This window comes from Peromyscus californicus, unplaced genomic scaffold (genome assembly GCF_007827085.1).
Source record: "Peromyscus californicus insignis strain IS unplaced genomic scaffold, ASM782708v3 Scaffold_23__1_contigs__length_62951481, whole genome shotgun sequence".
Taxonomy (NCBI): domain Eukaryota; kingdom Metazoa; phylum Chordata; class Mammalia; order Rodentia; family Cricetidae; genus Peromyscus; species Peromyscus californicus.
In genome coordinates, this window is record NW_026294534.1 from 14897073 (window position 1) to 14917370 (window position 20298).

General features: G+C 46.0%; 1 protein-coding gene and 1 long non-coding RNA gene across 3 annotated transcripts in view; one reads left to right on the forward strand and one right to left on the reverse strand.

Moving 5' to 3' along the window:
- Slc20a2 (solute carrier family 20 member 2) overlaps positions 1 to 20298 on the forward strand; it is a 104537-nt gene that overhangs the window by 79738 nt on the left and 4501 nt on the right. For both annotated transcript variants that reach the window (XM_052751814.1, XM_052751815.1), the window contains exons 5-9: positions 627 to 723; positions 9534 to 9650; positions 13327 to 13527; positions 13748 to 14339; positions 18076 to 18261. In XM_052751814.1, coding sequence (XP_052607774.1) covers positions 627 to 723; positions 9534 to 9650; positions 13327 to 13527; positions 13748 to 14339; positions 18076 to 18261 — 1193 coding nt within the window. The remainder of the gene's footprint in view (positions 1 to 626; positions 724 to 9533; positions 9651 to 13326; positions 13528 to 13747; positions 14340 to 18075; positions 18262 to 20298) is intronic.
- On the reverse strand, positions 18300 to 20295 carry LOC128118946 (uncharacterized). Its single transcript, XR_008221394.1, has 2 exons — positions 19655 to 20295; positions 18300 to 19415 (listed from the first exon to the last, which is right to left on the reverse strand). It is a non-coding gene; the product is annotated as an uncharacterized LOC128118946 (long non-coding RNA).

The window sequence follows — 20298 nt, forward strand, 5'->3', positions numbered from 1 at the left end:
TGATGTCCACACAGGGCATTGGATTCCCTAGAACTGGAGTAGAGACAGTTACGAGCTGCCATGTCGGGGCTGGGACTCAAACCCACGTCCTCTGGAAGAACAGCCAGTACTCTTAACCACTGGCCCATCTCTTCAACCCTGCTTTATATATTTTAATATAGCTAAAATGTACCTAGCCGTAGAGTCATTTAAAATCTGCCATCAATGCTATGATGGCTGTCACTTGACTACTAGAATCTTCCGAGGGTAGAGAGTCCACGAACAGTTGTTGAAAGTAGACTTTAAGGTGCGGAGATGATTTTAGTCAGAGGAGAATGCAGGAGAGGTTTGGAAGAAGTTAAAGGCGAACTCTGGGCTTGGGACCTTGGGCATGGACCTCCCCTACCCGTTTTCTGTTTCTAAGTCTGGTGTCAGCTCATGTGACTCCAGCATTCTCTAATGTGTGCAGGCCACAGATGTGGCCGGCTGAACCTGCATCTGTGTAGAAGAGATGGCCTCAGCCGAGGCAGCAGCTCACATCAGCACCACACTGTAGCACTTTCCTGCAATCAGGACTCTGTCTTTTTGTTTGGGTTGCTACCAGATGTTCTCGGTCCTGACATCCCACTTTACTCATTGTCATACAGGAGGACCCTGTTCCAAATGGTCTCCAGGCACTTCCTCTGTTTTATGCTGCTACTATAGCAATAAATGTCTTTTCCATCATGTACACAGGAGCACCAGGTAAGACCGCCCCCCCCTTCCATGGAATCTTAAATAAGGAGTGTGTTATAATTTAATGTCATTCACTTGTTTGTAGCTAGCATGGGAGTTGGCTAATACTAAAAAGCATTGTTCAAAGTCATTGTGGAGTAGTTAAAAAAAATAGTAAGTGTATTTCCTTGTTTCAAAAACCAAGAAGATACATGAAATACAAAACCAACAGGCTTTCGAGTTAAACAGTAAAATCCCATTCTGCCATTACCCAGATATGTTGCTCTAGCAGCTGACTAAAACTCTGCATCTTAGAACATGTTCTGATGGCCATGCAGGGCCAGGAGGAGAGTGCATCACACATGTGGTCCAGGTGTCAAGGATGGGAAGATGGGTCAAAAGTGGTCTCCAGCCACGAGTACAGAAATTCCCAGGGCATTATCAAACTGTTAGGCCTGGACCCAGTGATTTTCTTTTCAGAATTACTCTTTTTTTCCTATTCTGATTTTGGGGTGGGGTGGGGAGCATGATGGCACATACCTGTTGTCCCAACACCACAAAAGGTGGCCTGAGTTACCAGTTTCAGGAGAGCCTGGCAATACAATACCTCACCAGAAAAGAAAAGAAAAATGACTCTGTGTGTGCTGGTCTTTCGGAATCATGACCACTCTTCTGTTTGAGTCCTACAGAAACCTGAAGTGAGAATATTTTCATACACCTTGCAGCTAAAAAAAAAAAAAAGGCCAATAATGACTGTTGGTAATAAAACAGCCCCTGACACATACTGAGTTTATCATGTGCCGGGCACTGTGGGACGTGTCCTGCCTCCACTGTGTGTCCTTTTAAGAACTAGACTGCGATTCTCCTTCCTTATCTATGGATGTTTTATTTGGTTTTAGTTTTTTTGTTTTGTTTTATTTATTTATTTATTTATTTATTTATTTATTTATTTATTTATTTTTGAGGTGAGGTCTCTCTATATAGCCCTGGCTGTCCTGGAACTTACTATGTAGACTAGGCTGGCCTCAAACTCACAGAGATCCATCTGCCTCTGCCTCCCAAGTGCTGGTATTAAAAGCGTGCGCCACTACACCTGGCCTTTAATACCAGCACTTGGGTATCCAAATATATTCTTGCTTGAACAGTTGCCCATCCAGATACCAACTCTGGCACTGGGACTGTTGAATGAATAATAACCTGCAGCATCCTTGTGTAGATTTTTAATATTCCTAATTTGAGAGGTGGCTCTGAACACTATGTATATAGGAATTATAGAGATAGGCTACAAAAAATATTGGGAGATTATTTTTAAGAGAATTTAGAGGAAGAATGTGTTATAGTCCATATGTACCAGGTTGCTTGAGCTGTCTTACATATCAGTAAAATGTCATGACTGAGACACTGGGGTCCTAGACTAAGGGCCTGGTGTAAATTCTGCTCCTTAGCTTTGCTGCTCACATTAAATAATACTGAGGGTCTATTTCCGATCTTCCAATTGGTTCTGATAGATCCATCTAAAGATCAGCTCCATGGATTTATATGATCTATTCCTTACAACAAACCGGTGAAGTATCACATCTCCCTCAACGTCTCATCACCATATAGCTTCATTTCCCCAGAATAATCCACTCTACCAGCAAGATGGTTCTCTTAGCAAATACGCAATAAATACGTACTTAAAAGATAGATCAAAGACCAAGACGCAGTGCTAAGAAGGCAGGCAAATGTAAATCAACTGAAAGCTTGATGATAAAGTCACAGTTGTCTCCTGACGTCTGGAAAAACTAAAGCAAGACTAGAAGGCGGAAAGAGAATGTAGTACAGTGACATCTAACTCCTAAGTCAGAGGGAGGACCACAGGGTAGCTGCATCAGCATCCCATGTGGTAACAGCAAAAACGCAGATTGTCTGGTCAATCTGGGCCTAGTGCTCGAACCATCTTTGATTCCACAGGGGCCCCACGAGACAGTTCAGGGTCCGTAACACTAGGTACTTTTTTGTTTTTTCTTTTTTGAGACAGGATCTTTCTGTGTTGCCCGGACTGTTCCAGAATTTCTGAGATTAAATGATGCTCCTGAGTAGCTGGGACCACAGATGTGAACCACACCTGATTAACAACCGCTTTTGCCATGAACAATACTTCTTTATTATGGTTCGCACGTGATGAGTGCTCTTAAAAAGTTCCGACTAGCAAGCTTCACTCCATTTGTGAAGTGTGTGTGTGTGTGTGTGTGTGTGTGTGTGTGTGTGTGTGTGTGTGCAGGGACACACATGGCACAGCACACACGTGGAGGTCAGAGGACAGTTTTCAGGAGTCACCTTCCAGGGCCTCTCTTGTTTCTGCTGTTGCCTAGCTCCTGCAGGCTAGCTGGCCGGGAGCTTCTGGTGGCTGTCCTGTCTCCACGCCCACCTCTCTGCTACAGCACTGTAGGATTTCAGGTGCTTGTCCCTGCATCCTGTGTTTCTTTATTGTTGGTATTTAATGTGGGTTCCAATGTGGGACTCGGGTGGTACAGACAGTACCTTTACACCCCACCCCTGCTCTGGCCCTGCTCACTTGTTTCTATCAGACACAACCCAGCCTGGTTTCTGGCTTTTCTAGAGAGAACCTGTTCTTGAGGCATGGCTATCACAGCAGCCTCCTCCTCTCCCTCCTCCTCAGCGTCCTTTTCCTCATCTCCATCTTTGTTTTATTCTCCTCCGCATCCTCTGTCTTCTCCCTCTGCCTCTCTTTTCCTTCTCTGCCTTCTCTCCTCCCCTTTTCCCTCCATCTCTTCCAGCTCTGGCTGCTTCTTGTCCAAGCCCAAGGAAGTCGGCTCACTAGAAACTGTCAGACCTCCACAGTCTTTGTAGGGAGGCAGCGTCCTCTTCCGGGATCTCTGGGTCCTGTGGCTGACTGCAGTATCCAGACTGTGGAGAAGCAGACGCTGCTGTGGCAGGCAGCTAGCCCTGAGGTGAGACCGTCTCCAGTTCCCATCAAGGGCTAGATTCAAAACGAAGTTCTTTAAATTTGCTTTTATCCACCAGCCCCCCCCCCAAAAAAAAATATTTACAGATGCAGTCTGGTCTGAGAAAGCTGCTCTATATTTTTAAAATTCTAACTATAGAGCAAATTTAAGAAGTGCCATATTTATTTCAAAAGCATGACTCATTTTCCTGAGTTTCCCAGCATCCTTTTCAAGTACATGCTTCTGCTAATGCTTTAAAATGTTGGTCTAAAACAAAACCCAATAGCGTCGTTTACCCTTTGAGGGAGGATGACAGAGAGCAGGTAAGCCTGTGTGTGCACATGTGTGTTACTGTGGGATGGTGTCCACAGACATGGTTAAATGACATGAGGGAGCACAGACTAGAACATGTAGCATAATTCCGGGTCTGTTAAATGAACATCTTTTTTTTTTTTTTTTTTTTTTTTTTTTTGAGACAGGTTCTTAAGTGTAGCCCTGGCTGGCCTGGAACTCACTGTGTAGACCAGGTTGGCCTCTAATGCACAGAGAGAGATCCACCCACCTCTGCCTCCTGAGTGCTGAAATTAAAGATGCGATCTCCACTCCCAGTGAGAGTGAACTAGTTTTTTTTCTAAATTGAAAATGTTTGCAAACAATGGATTCTGACCACAGTTTCCCTTCCCTCCTGTCCTCCCAAACCTTCCCCACTTCCCCGCCCATCCAACCCCAGGCCTTCTTCCTCTCTCTCTCTCTCTCGAGAACAAACCGGCAAACGAATGAACAAACAACAAACCAGAATAAAACAAAACAAACAAAAAGGCACAAGAAACACACACACACACACACACACACACACACACACACACACACACACAATCACACATATACATAAAATAGGAAATCATAATATATAAGCAAAAAACCAGTAAGACAAAAAAACTGCCCAAACCAAGCAATGAGATCCAAAAGACTACAAAAATACCATGGAGTTCATTTTGAGTTGGGCATCTCCTGCTGGCCGTGGAGCCTCCCGTAAGTGTGGTTTGTATACCGGGGAGACCGCATTGGAGAATACTAAGTTTTCCTTTGCCAGCCGTTGTCACTTGCAGATAGATTCTCAGTTAGGGTGGGAGCTTGTGTCCCCTCCCCCTGCTCAGGGCTGGAACCCCATCTGGCTTGAACCTGTGCAGGCCCCGTGCATGCTGTCCCTGTCTCTGCGAGTTTATAGGTGTGGCTGTCCTATCGTGTCTGGAAGACACTGTTTCCTTGGTGTCATCCATCCCCTCTGGCTCTTGTAGTCTTAACAGCTCCTCTTCCAGAGAGTTCCCTGAGCCCCGAGGTGAGACGTCTGATGGAGACATCCCATTTAGGACTGAGTGTTCCACGGTCTCTCACTCTCTGCACATTGTTCAGTTGTGGGTCTCTGTATTATTTCCCATCTGCTGTAGGAGGAAGCTTCTCTAATGATGGCTGAGAGAGGCACTGATGTCATTTAAAGTCATTTTATTGCTCTGTTCCTTTAGCAAGATATGGTATCGGGTTTCTCCTGGGACCATGGCCCATCTGGTCTCAGGTTCTTGGCCAGCTGAACAGTGTCAGGCCTGGGTTCTATGTCACGAAGCTTTAGATCCAATCAGAGAGTGGTTGGTTACCCCACAACGTTTGTACCACTGCTGCACCAGGGTGTCATACAGCTAGGTCACCGTCGTAGACCACAAGTTTTGTAGCCGGGTTGCTGTTTCCATTTCTCCTCTGGTAGTGTGCTGAGTCCTTCCCAGTACCATGAACACAGTTAGTAGGGGGTAAAGGTTCTAGTTTGGCACCAGCTCAACTTCTTTGTGTTCTGTGAGATATGTAGGTGTTGTCTTCAGCGATAGGGCCTGACCTGACCATTGGTTTGTGTAACCAATAGCCTTGTCAATAGCCTGCGTTTTGGGGCGCTTCTATGAGGCCCCTTTGGCCAACAGCTGAATTAGATCTAACCCATCCTTGGCACTGGAGGTTTTCCTTGGTGGTGAGCGATGTCTAGGTGAGGCTTAGTCTCCCCCATTATTTGGTGACTCCATTTAGATTTCTTTCACATGTGTATGTGTTTAAAGAAGCTTCTACTGTAGTAGGTTTCCATATGCCCCCTCCACTGGCCCTTAGTGTTAGCTGTTCCTTCCTTTATCCTCTCCCTTAACCCCCTCTTCCAACTTTAGTAACACTCTGCACATACCTAGAAAATGCCCGGAGAGATACACACCAAATAATCTGCCCCTCCTTCTCCAGGAAAGTGTGCTCAGTGGAAGGGGTGATGAGAACATTTCATATTTGTACATCCTACGGTTCACTGTGGTCATGATAATATTATTTTTTTTTTTTTTTTTTTTTTTTTTTTTTTTTTTTTTTGGTTTTTCGAGACAGGGTTTCTCTGTGTAGCTTTGCGCCTCTCCTGGAACTCACTTGGTAGCCCAGGCTAGCCTCGAACTCACAGAGATCCACCTGGCTCTGCCTCCCGAGTGCTGGGATTAAAGGCGTGCGCCACCACCGCCCGGCTAATATTATTTTTAAAAGCATGTATCATGTACAAAATTAAAACCAAATGTGGAACCTGCACGAGTCAGTGACAAGGAAGGTTGTAGACGAGTAAGCAGGCACAGATAGAAGTAGATTGTTTCCGGCTAAAGCCTTACTAGTTTTAATATGTTTAATTTATTTTGTAGATTCTGTTCCTGATTACCATATGCAAAAAAAATGAGATGCAATACAAAATAATGACAATGAAATTATTAAAAGTTCTATCATTTCTTCTTCTTTGGGGGGGGTTTGGATTAGAACCAAAATGTTTGAGGTTAGCACCAAATCACTGTTGATCATATCTTTGCTGTTTCGAAAATGAGAGGAGCATGAGATGAAAAGCCATTTAGTGGTGTGAGCTGAAAACAAGTTGCAGGCTCACATTGCTGGTTCCTGGCAGCCGCTTTTGGCTGAGTGAGCACAAGCCATTCAAGCTGTGCCCTACTTTGTCCATCCACAGTGGGAAACAGCCGTGGTGCCTGGTTGCCCCCGAAGTTGTAATTATCTGAAACACTTTGAGAGTCTCACCGGGAAGACAATCCAATGCAAAGTATTTTCTCAGAAACTGTGTTGTATATGAAGCAGCCCCAAGTATCGTATTTAGAAGAAATATTTTGCTGTGTGTGGACGTTGGTTTGAGCGTGGTCCTCGTTTTTTTGTTTTTTCTTTTTCTTGAGACAGGGTCTCATGTGCACACAATAGCCCAGTGATAGGGTTACCTTGCATGGTTTATTGAGCTGCTCTGGGATCAAGTCCATGGGCAGAGCTAAGGAGGACCTGGGCTGGGCTGCTGGTTAGCACAGCATAGCCGGAGGAGGTTTGGAGTCCATGGCTCCCTGCCGTCCCTGGACTGTGGGAGTGGATCCATCTAAATGTCTAAACCCCAGCGGCCACCTGCTAACCATAAGCAAGCCAGGCAGGTCTGCGCTTTGTTTTTAATATTTGTGAACATTCATGCTGACCTCCTGTGTATGTTGCTCTTACAGTTATAAAACCGCATAATAATACTTTGAGTAACTTCGAGCTGATTTGTCTGTACAAAACAGTTAGGGCAACATCAGTAAAACTTATCTTTCAAAATTAAAAGTGCTTCCAATTTACACAACTGGCATTCTTAACTATATATTTTTAAGTTACTTTATATATATATTATATTGTTATATTAAATATATTTAAACGTACATATTTAAAGCCAGTAACTTATATATGCTATATATTATTATATAATTACACTATATATTGTATGTGTTCATATATAATATATACATATGAAATGAAACCCTGCTGGAACACATGCCCAGGCCTCTGGCTTCCCACTACTATTTCTGGCTCACACATTTTCTTGGAAGCTTGTGACCAGGTGAACATTGCTACTGTGTCTTTCTGAGCATAAGGAAGGGAACAGTTCAGCCAGCGTGGTGGAAAACACTGGGTCTCCTCTCTCCAGAACTTGTTCTAACCACGTATGGCTGCCTCCTGTTCATGACTGTGTGCTATAGCTAGTTCACATCTCCATAACGAGGCGTGCGTTGGCTGGTCTAAAGATTCTTACTATTAGAAATAGGGCTGGGGAGGGAGGTGGAGAGATGGCTCAGAGGTTAAGACCCGTGGTTCTTCCAGAGGACTTGAGTTCAGTTCCCAGCACCCATGTCAGGTCTCTCACAACCTCCCTGTCTTAGTTAGAATTTCTACTGCTGCGATAAAACACTATGGCCAAAAAGCAAATTGTGGAGGAAAGGGTTTATTTGGCTTACATTTCCACTATATTGTTCTTCATTGGAGGAAGTCAAGACAGGAACTCAAAGCAGGGCAGGGACCTGGAGGCAGGAGCTGATGCAGAGGCCATGGAGGGGTGCTGCTTACTGGCTTACTCATCATGACTTGCTCAGCCTACTTTCTTTTTTTTTATTTTATTTTATTTATTTGTTTATCTATTTATTTATTTATTTTGGGGTTTTTTTGAGACAAGGTTTCTCTATGGAGTTTTAGTGCCTGTCCTAGATCTTGCTCTGTAGACCAGGCTGACCTCGAACTCACAGAGATCCACCTGGCTCTGCCTCCCGAGTGCTGGGATTAAAGATGTGTGTCATCACCACCCGGGTTAGCCTGCTTCCTTATAGAACCCAGGACGACCAGCCCAGAGACAGCACCACCCACAATGGGCTGGGCCCTCCCTCATCCATCACTAATTAAGAAAATGCCCTACAGCTAGATCTTACGGAGGCATTTTCTCAACTGAGGTTCCCTCCTTTCAGATGACTCTAGCTTGTGTCAAGCTGACATAAAATTAGCCAGGACAACCCTGTAACTCCAGCTCCAGGAGGATCCAATATCACTGGCCTTTACAGGCACCCAGACTCACATATATGCACATTCATGACTTAAAAATTAGAGCTGAGGTAAGACATTCATTCCCGTCTGTATATGCATAGGTGTTCATGTGTGAACATGGATGTTTCCGTTCTATACCTGTAGATATTTCTGGAAGGTACCTGTTGTCCCCAGGGACAGAAAACAGATACAGTTCCAGGGAGCTACCCGGACAAAAGTGCTAAGCAAGAATGCTATTACTGAAGTCCCTGCCCTTATGGCTGCTCACTGCATTGCTGGAGGTCACTGGGAAGGTGTGCTGTGTTATAATTTCTTAAATTGACATTTTTGAGGAAGCGTTACATTTGAAGGGGGATGTCCTTTAAACAAGCTTTTACTTCTGTGAGGTCTTTCCTTTTTTTGGTTTGGGGTTTTGTTTCATGAGACTTAACACACCGATCCTCCAGCCTTTGCTACCCCGGTTGTGGGATTATAGGCGTGCGCTACCACACCCAGAATTTTATTTCTTTCTGAGCTGACTTTTAAAGAGGTGCATGCATGTGACCAGAGTGTAACAACATCCATTGAATGCCGACAAGTGAGCAAAGAACCAGAGAGGCGGCACAAGCCCGCGTCGTCCACAGGGCCACCACTTACCACCATGGAGAGGGGTCGTCTGTTAGGACAGAAGACTGCAAGCGCCAGGTTTGCCCGGTCAGCTTAGGGACTGACGCAGCACATACAGTAAATAGGGTTATACAGATTTCCTGTGCTGCCCCTGCCAACGTGGTAGCGTTTTAATAGTTAATTCCTAACAAGCACAGATTCTCAAGACCATAACCTGTCATAAACACAGTCCTGCTGTCTGCCCCGAGGTGTACCACGTGTTCGGTTTGGTTTCATGCCCTTGAGATTTTAGTTCAGTACAGAATCTGGGTGGCTTGTCTGATCGTGGAGGAGTAGAGGGTAAGTCCCTGTGGGCAGCTTTACCAGTCCCAACTCTGCTGTTGACTTCCTTTCCAGTGCTGGGTCTGTCGCTCCCCATATGGGCCATAGCACTCATCTCCCTGGGCGTTGCTCTGCTGTTTGCCTTCTTCGTGTGGCTCTTCGTGTGTCCGTGGATGAGGAGGAAAATAGCAGGTAAGCAGGGCTTTATTCCTCCAAATTACAAACCTGCTCTCGATTCCTGGGGCTTCCTGTGTAAACAGACAAGTCTCCTTAAGGCTGAAGGAGTTAGAGGTGACAGGAGGTTCCCAGAACCACGCTGGGATGTAGACTCTGGCCTCTGGCTCTCCACTTGTTTCTTGATAGTTTGTGACCCACATGAGCATCATTATTTGTTCCCAAGCATAACTCTCAAGTGAACCGATGCAGCCAGGTCCTGCCAGCTTGGTAGAAAACATCTGTCTTTGGGGAAGTGCAAACAGCTACCATAAAAGATAGCATGTTGTGGCAAGAGCAACTAAATTAAAATGCCAATGAGTGCAAGTGAAATAAGCTGGCTGCAGAAATGGGCCTTGTAATTATACTTCAGTGTGGGCACATCTCAGTCTGAAAATCTGTGTTCAAAAGAGCAGGAAGATAAATGAAGACAAACACTTTCCAACTGGAAGACTCCTGGCAGCCACAGGATTGGTTCTTTGCAAATTGATTTATGTATATATAACATAAATGTAATCAATATCCCAGCATAATATTTTATAGCTCTACACTTAAGCTCTTCATAAGTCTCTACAGGAAGCTAAAGAAACTAAAATAGCCAAGACAGTGTTGAAGTTGGAAGATTGAGACTTCCTGCCCTCAAGACTTGTTATAATACTATAATGTAATATTATATAATAAGATCTAATATTACAATACAAGGCAGTGTGGTGCTGTAAAGAGGCAGACGGGTCAGTTAGCAGAGCACACAGACGCCAGAAATAGACCTCACAAATATGGCTAATATATTTCAAAACTGGTGGTTCAGTGGAGAAAACATAAGTCTTTTTTTGTTTGTTTATTTGTTTGTTTTTGAGATAGGGTTTCTCTTTGCAGCCCTGGCTATCCTGGAACTTGCTCTGTTGACCAGGTTGGCCTTGAACTCACAGAAATCCACCTGCTTCTGCCTCCTGAGTGCTGAGATTGAAGGCACGTGCTACTACCACCTGGCATTTTAGTTGATTTCTTAAAAATTTCTTAATATATTTCATGACACAAAGTTTCTGTTAATGGTGTTTTCAGAGAGCAAGAGTTTTCAATTTTCATGTTGTACCATTTGTAAATTTCTTCTATGGATCATGTTTGGTGTCACAGACAAAGTTCTTTGCTTAACCAAGATCACAAAAGCTCTTACTCCGCAAAGTCTTTATTATTTTAATTTAGATTTGTGGTACATTTTGAGTTAACTTTAAAATTAGGCAGCCGGGCGGTGGTGGCGCACGCCTTTAATCCCAGCACTTGGGAGGCAGAGCCAGGCGGATCTCTGTGAGTTCGAGGCCAGCCTGGGCTACCAAGTGAGTTCCAGGAAAAGCGCAAAGCTACACAGAGAAACCCTGTCTCGAAAAACCAAAAAAAAAAAAAAAAAATTAGGCATAATGTTTATAGTAAGACTCAGCTTTTGTTTTGATATGTGGACATTCAGTTATTTCAGTGATTTCTGTTAAGAGAGACGGTATTTTTGCCAAGCAGTGGTGGAGGCAGATGGATTTCTGTGAGTTCAAGGCCAGCCTGGTCTACAGAGTGAGTTCCAGGACAGCCAAGACTACACTGAGAAAGCTTGTCTCGAACAAAAACAAAACAAAAAACAAAAAAAATCAACTAAAACATGAGCAATATATTTTTATTATTTTTAATCATGTATACATGTATATCTCTGTGTGAGAGTTTGTCCATGTGAGTGCAGAGGCTCATAAAGGCCAAAGGTGTCAGATACCCCTGTAACTAAAGTCAGAGGCTGTTTGTGAGCAACCCAAGTAGGTGTTGGGAACCAAACTTGGGTCCTCTGGAAGAGCGGTATTCACTCTTAATCTCTGAGCTCTCTCCCAGATAGAGCAAAATGTTTGAACACATTTCACCAGAGTAGATATGTAAGTGGCAAATGACCCATGCAAGCTTCCCTGACACTGACAATCAAGGAATACAAAATACAGTGAGCATGAGAAATCACTTCATACCATTTAAATGGCCATGCTAACTGGGAGAAGAATTAAAAAAAACAACCCACCACCAATGACAAAAATGACAATAAACAGCTAGAACCTTCCAGATGTCCCCAGTGCTAGCAATACAGAGTGGCGCAAGGAACATCTCGGCAGTTCTTAGATTACATATCACGGGCCATAAACATTTTTTAAACCACTCCTAGGTATTTCCCCAGAGAAATAAAAACCTAGACTCCCACAAAGCTGCCCATGGGTGTTTATAGCACCTTTATTGCTGTCACTCAGAACGGAAACCCTCCCCCCACAGATGATTGACAGGATAAATGAAGTGTGGCTCCACACTGTAGTAGTGCTCAGCAGCGACAGGGAACTGATGGCCACTCGTGTTTCCAGCGTGGACGAGTGGTGAGGGCAGTGTGCTGAGTAAAAGAAGCCTTCTCAAATAGTTACTCATCTTGTGATTTTATCTAAAAGACTTTCTGAAAAATGCAAAACTGGAGGGCGGAAGATAAGACCAGTGGTTGTCTCAAGTAGGGCTGAGCAGAGGAGTAGATGGGGCTGTGGGGACTTCTTACATCCCCATTGTCGTGGTGCCTCTTTGTAAACTCAGAATCATACACACACGCAAAGGCAGCCTACTGTGTGTGAATTTTAAGACTAAGAAATTTTATGGGGCTGGAGAGATGGCTCAGCAGTTGAGAGCATGTCTGCTCTTCCAGAGGACCCCGGTTCAGTTTGTATTTGAGGCCCAGCACCCACCTTGAGCAGCTCACAAGTGCCATAACTCCCATTCCAGGGGAATCCAGTGCCTCTGGCCTCTGCAGACACTGCATATACATAATATAATATAGTATAGTATAGTATAATATAATATAATATAATATAATATAATATAATATAATATATAATGAAGGAGCTGGAGAGAGAGCTCAGAGGCTTAGAGTACTGGCGTTGTTGCAGAAGACAAAGGTTTGGTTCCCAGCACCCACAAGGCAGCTCACAACTGTCTGTAAACAGTTCCAGAGGGTATGACCCCAGCTTCTTGTTTCGAGTAAATGGGATCTCCTTGTTCCTTTTGAGGAAAAAAAGGCTTACTTGTTTTATAGAATCTGATTTGATAAAAGAAATCTGAGACCAATAATTTATTGACCAGGAAAAAAGAACAAATGTATTAGATTAATATATTTAAAGACAATAATAATAATAAACATTTCAGTAACTCTAAGGCTAGTCTGTCTAAAAGGGTATAGATTTATAGAATGTCAGCCCTGGGAGAAGCCTGAGCAATCAAATTTAACTGTCTTTTGTTGGTTTTGGATGTAGTAGTAAGTCAGGCGTAAGTACCCATCATTTACTTAATTTGAGCCGGGCGGTGGTGGCGCACACCTTTAATCCCAGCACTCGGGCAGCAGAGGCAGGCGGATCACTGAGTTTGAGGCCAGCCTGGTCTACAAAGTGAGTTCCAGGACAGCCAGGGCTACACAGAGAAGCCCTGTCTTGAAAAACAAAACAAAACAAAACTATATATATATAATTTTGTTTCCGAGGTAAATACCAAAGTGTAAAGAGATATGTTCACATTTTAATATTTACTATTAATATTTTTAATATTTATTTTTAAAAGAAAAAGAATGCATTTCCAAAATCTGTACTTACTTCCTTATTTTCTCTAGGCAAATTAGAAAAGGAGAGGGCCTTATCGCGCACTTCTGACGAAAGCCTCAGTAAAGCCCAGGAGGTGGAGTCTCCCTTTAAGGAGCTCCCTGGTGCCAAAGCCAGCGATGACAGTGCTGTGCCCCTCACCAGCCCGGCTGGGGAGGCCGTGGGGCCCTCAGAAGGCACGTCAACAGGGAACCACCCCCGGACAGCCTATGGTAAGGCTAACTTGGAGAACTTGGGTACAACACGGGAAGACCTCAGGAGGTAGCCAGCCAGGCCCAGCATGGGTACAGAAGTGTCCCCAAATTTCATGTTGTACGGTTTTGATGGACAGGGACCTAACCCAGAGCCGTGTGCGTGCTGAGCATGTGATTTTCCACTGAGGGCCATCCCCCTGCCCCAGCCCTAAATAAGCATCTCCTAAATTATTCTCAGGTCGGGCACTTTCCATGACTCATGGCTCCGCAAAGTCACCCATCTCCAACGGCACGTTCGGCTTCGAAGGCCACATGAGAAACGACGGCCATGTTTATCACACTGTTCACAAAGACTCGGGGCTCTACAAAGACTTGCTGCACAGAATCCACGGAGACAAAGGCTCCGAGGAGAAGCCCGCTCAGGAGAACAACTACCGGCTGCTTCGTCGGAACAACAGCTACACCTGCTACACGGCGGCCATCTGCGGCATGCCGGTGCACACCACCTTCAGAGCCGCAGACGCCTCCTCCGCCCCCGAGGACAGCGAGAAGCTGGTGGGCGACACGGTGTCCTACTCCAAGAAGAGGCTCCGCTACGACAGCTACTCCAGCTACTGCAATGCCGTCGCCGAGGCCGAGATCGAGGCCGAAGAGGGGGGCGTGGAAATGAGGCTGGCCTCTGAGCTGGGGGATCCCGACCAGCCTCACGAGGACCCCACGGAGGAGGAGAAGGAGGAGAAGGACACCGCAGAGGTCCACCTGCTGTTCCACTTCCTGCAAGTCCTCACTGCCTGCTTTGGGTCCTTTGCTCATGGTGGCAATGATGTGAGGTGCATATCTTTCTTCGTTTAACAGATAGACAGTAAGGGTCGGTCTGCTCCATGCTGGGATACAGAAGTCCCTGTCACTGGGCAGACGGGAGCACAGACAGTAAGCACGCATATAAGTACCCAGGATGCACCAGAGAGTAGAAAGGGGGTCACAGTGATAAAAATCAGCTAGCTGCATGGGGAGGCTCCCTGAGCAGGGTCTGAACGAGGTAAGGGAACGGGCCACGTGACCCGGGCAGGAAGAGCAAAGAGGAGAGGCAGAGGGTGCAGTGGAGCCTGCCTGGACTACTCTGAAAAGAGCAGGAGACCTCGGACAGGGGAAAGTGGAGACTGTGAATCAAGTCATGGTACAGTCACGGAGAAACGTGAAGGAATTGTGTTCCGCTAGGCAAGGTAGTGTGCAGCTGAGTCCTGACTGCTCTGCAGGCTGAGGCAGGGTGTTTGCTTGACCCCAGGAAGTCAGGACTAGCCTGGACTACGCAGCCAGACCCTGTCTTAAAAATGAGTTGTCCAGGGGCTGGGGAGATGGCTCAGCAGTTAAGAGCAATTGACGCTCTTGCATAGGACCCGAGTTCAATTCCCACCACCCGTGTGGTGGCTCACAACCATCCTTAATTCCAGTTGCAGGGGATCCGGTGCCCTCTTCTGGCCTACATGGATGCCAGGCATGCACAGGGTGCACAGACAAACATATCAAGAAAGATATACACTTAAAATAAATAAGTACTTTGAAATCTTTAAGGAAGTAAGTTTTCGGAAGAAGGAAGTTTTCACTCTGAGAGAAGAGGGAGCCACCGGAAGGGCTGACAGGCTAATGGACTATGCAGTTAACAGGATCCCTCTGGCTTATTCTGTGACTGTGCTGAGGGGAGGGGAGAGCAGTTAAGATGTTACTAACAATGATCCAAGAAGAAACAGCAAGCCCTGGAGCAGAGAGATGGTACAGTAGCCAGGGTCTGGATATATTATTTTGAATGTGGGACCAGTGGAATTGATAACCAGTTAAGACCAGTGGTTCTCAACTTTTCTAAGGCTGTGACCCTTTAATACAGTTCCTCATGTTGTAGTCACCCCCCCCAAACATAAAATTATTTTCATTGCTACTTCATCACTGTACTTTTGCTACTGTTATGAATTGTAATGTAGATATCTGATTGCAGATGGTCTTAGGCCTGTGAAAGACTCACGGGTTGAGAACTGCTAAATTAGACAAAGGTATGAAGGAAGGAAACCTAGCCCAACAATTTGGGCTCTAACAAATCAGAGGATGAGCTGCCATGCTGGGAAGTATGACCCAGAAAGGGCTGCTTTGGAGCTAAGCAGTTAAAGAGTTCAGATTAGATATAAACCTGAAGATACCTGTAACATCTAAATGACAGCCACGTTAGCAGCCACGGGGGTGTGTCTGCACTCAGGAATGATCAGGCTTTGTACAGATGAGGGAGTCCCTATGCCCAAAAGGCAGAGGAGCTGGGTAGAAATCCTGAGAGTGAAGGAAGCGAAGAGGCAGTGTGGACACCCGGAGCCCTGTGGCTTCATGGAGTGAGATGGGAGACAGTGGCTCTTCGTGGATATTAGCAGGAGTCCACTCTTTGTGTATATTTAGCAGGAGTCCACTCTTCATAGATATTAGCAGGAGTCCACTCTTTGTGGATATTTATCAGGAGCTGGCTCTTCATGGATATTAGCAGGAGTCCACTCTTCGTGGATATTCAGCAGGAGTCCACTCTTTGTGGATATTTAGCAGGAGTCCACTCTTTGTGGATATTTAGCAGGAGTCCACTCTTCATAGATATTAGCAGGAGTCCACTCTTCGTGGATATTTAGCAGTCACTCGATCGTATCCACGCCTCTTAAGTCTTTTCTCTGTTCATTTTTTAAAAGTTTCACTTCAAAGATGTTTCAAGACATCAAACAAAAGATTGAGTACCTGCTGTTGTATACCTTATACCTGTGTATAACGTTTCCATGTCTAGAAAGATGAATGAATAAGAGGATCGGCATATTGCTGAGAGAAAATGTTGTATACATTACCTCTTTGGGATGGGGCTGGAGTTCAGTGAACCTTGCTTGCCTAGAATGTGGGGAGCCATTCTATACAACATTCTATAGCAATACTGCATTTAACAACAACAACCTTGCTGCTGTGCTTTTATCCCCTATAAGGTAGGCAAGACAGTGCCTCCCTTAGAAGATGATATGGCCCAGTGGCACGTGGTCCCCATCTATTACTTGTCACTGTCCCCAGAAACACCAGTGACGCCATATCAACGACAGCAGAGTGTCCTGTGACATGGACAAGAGTGTTTTGGGACTGCTGCCTTTTGGGAGGCGTGCCCTGGTAGACCACCGTCTTGGAGGGCCTCCAGTGAAGGGGTCATCGTCTGAGGGTCTTTCCAGAAGGGCCGCATGGCGGGGGACAGAATGAGGAACTACTTTCCTCCACTGGTGTCTTGTGAGAAGGGCTAGGGATAGGCGCTGTTAGCTTTCAGCTGGCACTTGTCTGATAATGCTCGCATGCAGCTTCCAGTGTAAAAACAGTGTGAGCCTCTTGGAGGTCAAACTCTCACTAGAGAGCTCAGAAAAACGTAGGCATGGAAAGTACTATTCCCACAACAGTAACTCTTCAGATGACAGAGTTCAGAGCAGTTGCTTACAACTCGGGGACTGTCTGGGGCTTTTAAACCGTGTCATCTGATAAAAAGCCAGATTCTAGAAATAATCTGACAACAGAGTCACGTGGGGAAGGGTTTATGAGGTACCTGCCAGGACTCAGTATGAAACCATTTGCAATTTACCATCATCCTCATGAGACCACCTCTGAGCTAGGTGAGTGGTGTTTTTAAAGGTGGACCCAAAGCTAAGAAATGTGAAGTGATGTGCCCAGAGTCACACAGCTGGAGCGGAGCTGACTTAGAAGCCTCTCCATGCTGACCCTCAAGCCACACTCTGTGTACACAGCTGTGCCAACCAGGGTGGGACTAGATCTGGAGGGACCACTAAAAACCCGTATGTCAAAACTCTGACCATGCTGTGTACATGGGGGACATGGACCTGGGGGACAGTAGAGTCCAGGGGAGAGGACAAGCATGTCTAAGCAGCCTCCACCTGCAGCACGGTGGCCATGGCATTCTTGTGTGACAGAGAGACAGTGCCCGGCTTCCAGGCCAATTGTAAGAATCCGTGCCCGCCATATGAGGACTGACTCATCTGTTCAAGCTAGGAGCTAGAGTCAGGAGCAGTGGAGACGGCAGTGGGAATGGAAAGGCATTTGAGAAAAAAGGAAAGAGAAAAAGAACCTGCTTGTTGGCCGCGTGGTGGCAGCAGCGACGCACGCCTTTAATCCCAGAACTCGGGAGACAGAGGCAGAGGCAGGCGGCTCTCTGTGAGTTCAAGGCCAGCCTGGTCCAGGACAGCTAAGGCTACATAAAGAAACCCTGTCTCAAAAAATCAAAATAATAATAACAACTTGGTCGTCATATTTACTCCACATGATTTTTAAGTGCCTTTTCACAACCAGGTAATTATACTAACTCTGTTTAACTCTACCTAAAATGGTTAAAATGGCCAATTTTCTGGTATGTTGTTTATATCAGTAAGTCATGTTATCCCCCTAGATTCCATGCAGTGAGATTTAGCTAATTTTCAAACTGAGAAGTCACTATGTGGTGTGTATAGGGCCATGCCTGTGTATAACTAACCTCCCTCCCTGCCCCCCCCCCCCATTTTTAACCAGCAATGCAATCGGTCCCCTCGTGGCTTTGTGGCTGATCTACGAACAAGGTGGAGTTATGCAAGAAGCCGCGACCCCGGTCTGGCTGCTGTTTTACGGAGGAGTTGGGATTTGCACAGGTCTCTGGGTTTGGGGGAGAAGAGTGATCCAGACCATGGGGAAGGACCTCACTCCAATCACACCGTCCAGGTGAGGCCTGTATATTATGATCAATCCACGTGAGCCTGTTAAAGTGGTAACAGAATTTATTAAGATATAAATTGAGGAAATGCACTCACGATTACAGAATGGAGTAGACAGCAGAAATCGTCCTCTGATCTGACCGGGAGTGAATCCACCTCACAAGCAGGAGCAGGGAGAAGGGGCATGTGACCCTTCTCCAACCCCTTATAAGAGGTCACATACAATGGCGGGAAGCACCGCCTCCTTTGGGCCATATAGCCCAAGGTCATGGGCGGAGCAAATACCACTACACCTGTACAGGTTAGGTCTGTAGACAGGGCTTTGAGGTGGGGCCCACTGCAGAGTCAATATATCAGAGCTTTCTTGTCTTAGTTAGCATTTCTATTGCTGTGAAGAGACACCATGACCATGGCAATTCTTATAAAGGAAAACATTTCACTGAGGTGGTGGCTCACAGTTTCAGAGGTTCAGTCCATTATCTTCATGGCAGCGTGCAGGCAGACATGGTCTGGCTACATCTTGATCTGCAGGCAACAGGAAGTGGACTGTGACGCTGGGAGTAGCTTGAGCATAGGAAAACTCAGAGCCCGCCCCCACAGTGACACACTTCCTCCAACAAGAGCACACCCACCCCAACAAAGCCACACCTCCTGATGGTGCCACTCCCTACGAGCTTATGGGGGCCAGTTACACTCAGACTACCACATGTCTTGCGCTGCTCTTCTGTAGTAATAGTCACAGTAAGAAAGGGCAGAGGGACCCCTCCGTACCTCACTCTCCACCAGTCAGCCCCTTCCTCCCCATAACCCCCCTGCTGCCGTCTACACTGGCACCAGGATGGAGGCAGGAAGACCCTGAAGCAGAGCAGCAGGGAGAACCAGGAGACTGCTGTCGTTCCCGATCTATCCAGATGTTCTAATGCCGTGTGAGGTCCAGAGAGCCAGCGCGGAGCCTGAGGCCTGCTTTTCTCCAGAACTCTCTAGCCACACCACTCTCCTGTGTCTTTTCTGCTAGTCGGCTCTCTGTGGCCAATACAAAACACCCGAGGTAAGCAGAGTAGAAAGAGAAAAGGCTCGCTGTGGCTCACACTTCTACAGGTCTTGGTCCAGTCTTGTCCTCATTCTTCAGGTGGATAGAAAAGTGCACATCATGGTGGGAGCCTGTTGTCACAGGGGAAAAAAAATACAAAACACCTCATAGCCAAGAAGCAAAAGCAACCATCAGAAAGGCCAGAGTCGTACACCCCTCAAGGATATGCCCCAGTGACCAGACACCCCCTTATGTCACTCTCAATCGCAGCAGCCTAGGGACCAGGCCTTTGGCATGGGCCTCGGGGGGACAGAAACTCCACAACGTGGTACCCACCTGTCCCCCAAGTTTTCAAGCCCTGAGATCTCACCTGTCCCCCAGGATTTGGGGGCATGCACCTCTGCCGTCCTTGGTGGGGTCTGAAGTGTCACAGTCATTCTGCTGTGGAGGCTTTGGATGTACTGCAGGTTAAATAACCTCAGCTTACAGAGGACAACTAAAACTCAGAACTCTCAGTTGTAGGAAATCTTTTTTTCTCTGTTTCTTTTTAAAACATATTAGGGGGTTTCTGTTTCCTTTTGTTTCTGTTTTTCAGTTCCCCATCCTTAAAATCCATTTTAACAAGAGATTGTCTTAGAAGACGGAATTGAAGAAAAATCGGTCACCTGAAGGTTCCTTTTTTGTAATAAGTTCACACTTTCAAGATGAGAACCTAGTCGTTCCCGTGCCCCTTTAGGAACGAGCAATTTATCGTCTTAGCGCGCAGCAGGAATTTCTGACCCAGTTCCACACTTCAGATTGGAAAACATGTTAGGAAAACAAGGTCACTGGATGTCAGCTGCACAGCCCAGAGCCCTGCTGTGAGCAACAGTGTCTTGTTCTCCTCATGGTCATCTGGCTCAGGCAGCAGTCCATAACCAGCTTACAGAATGTTCTGGCAAGGCTTCTGCAGCCACAGGGTGTCGGCAAGGCCACACAAAGAGCTCCTGTGACGTTGTCTTCCTGTTGCCCCCA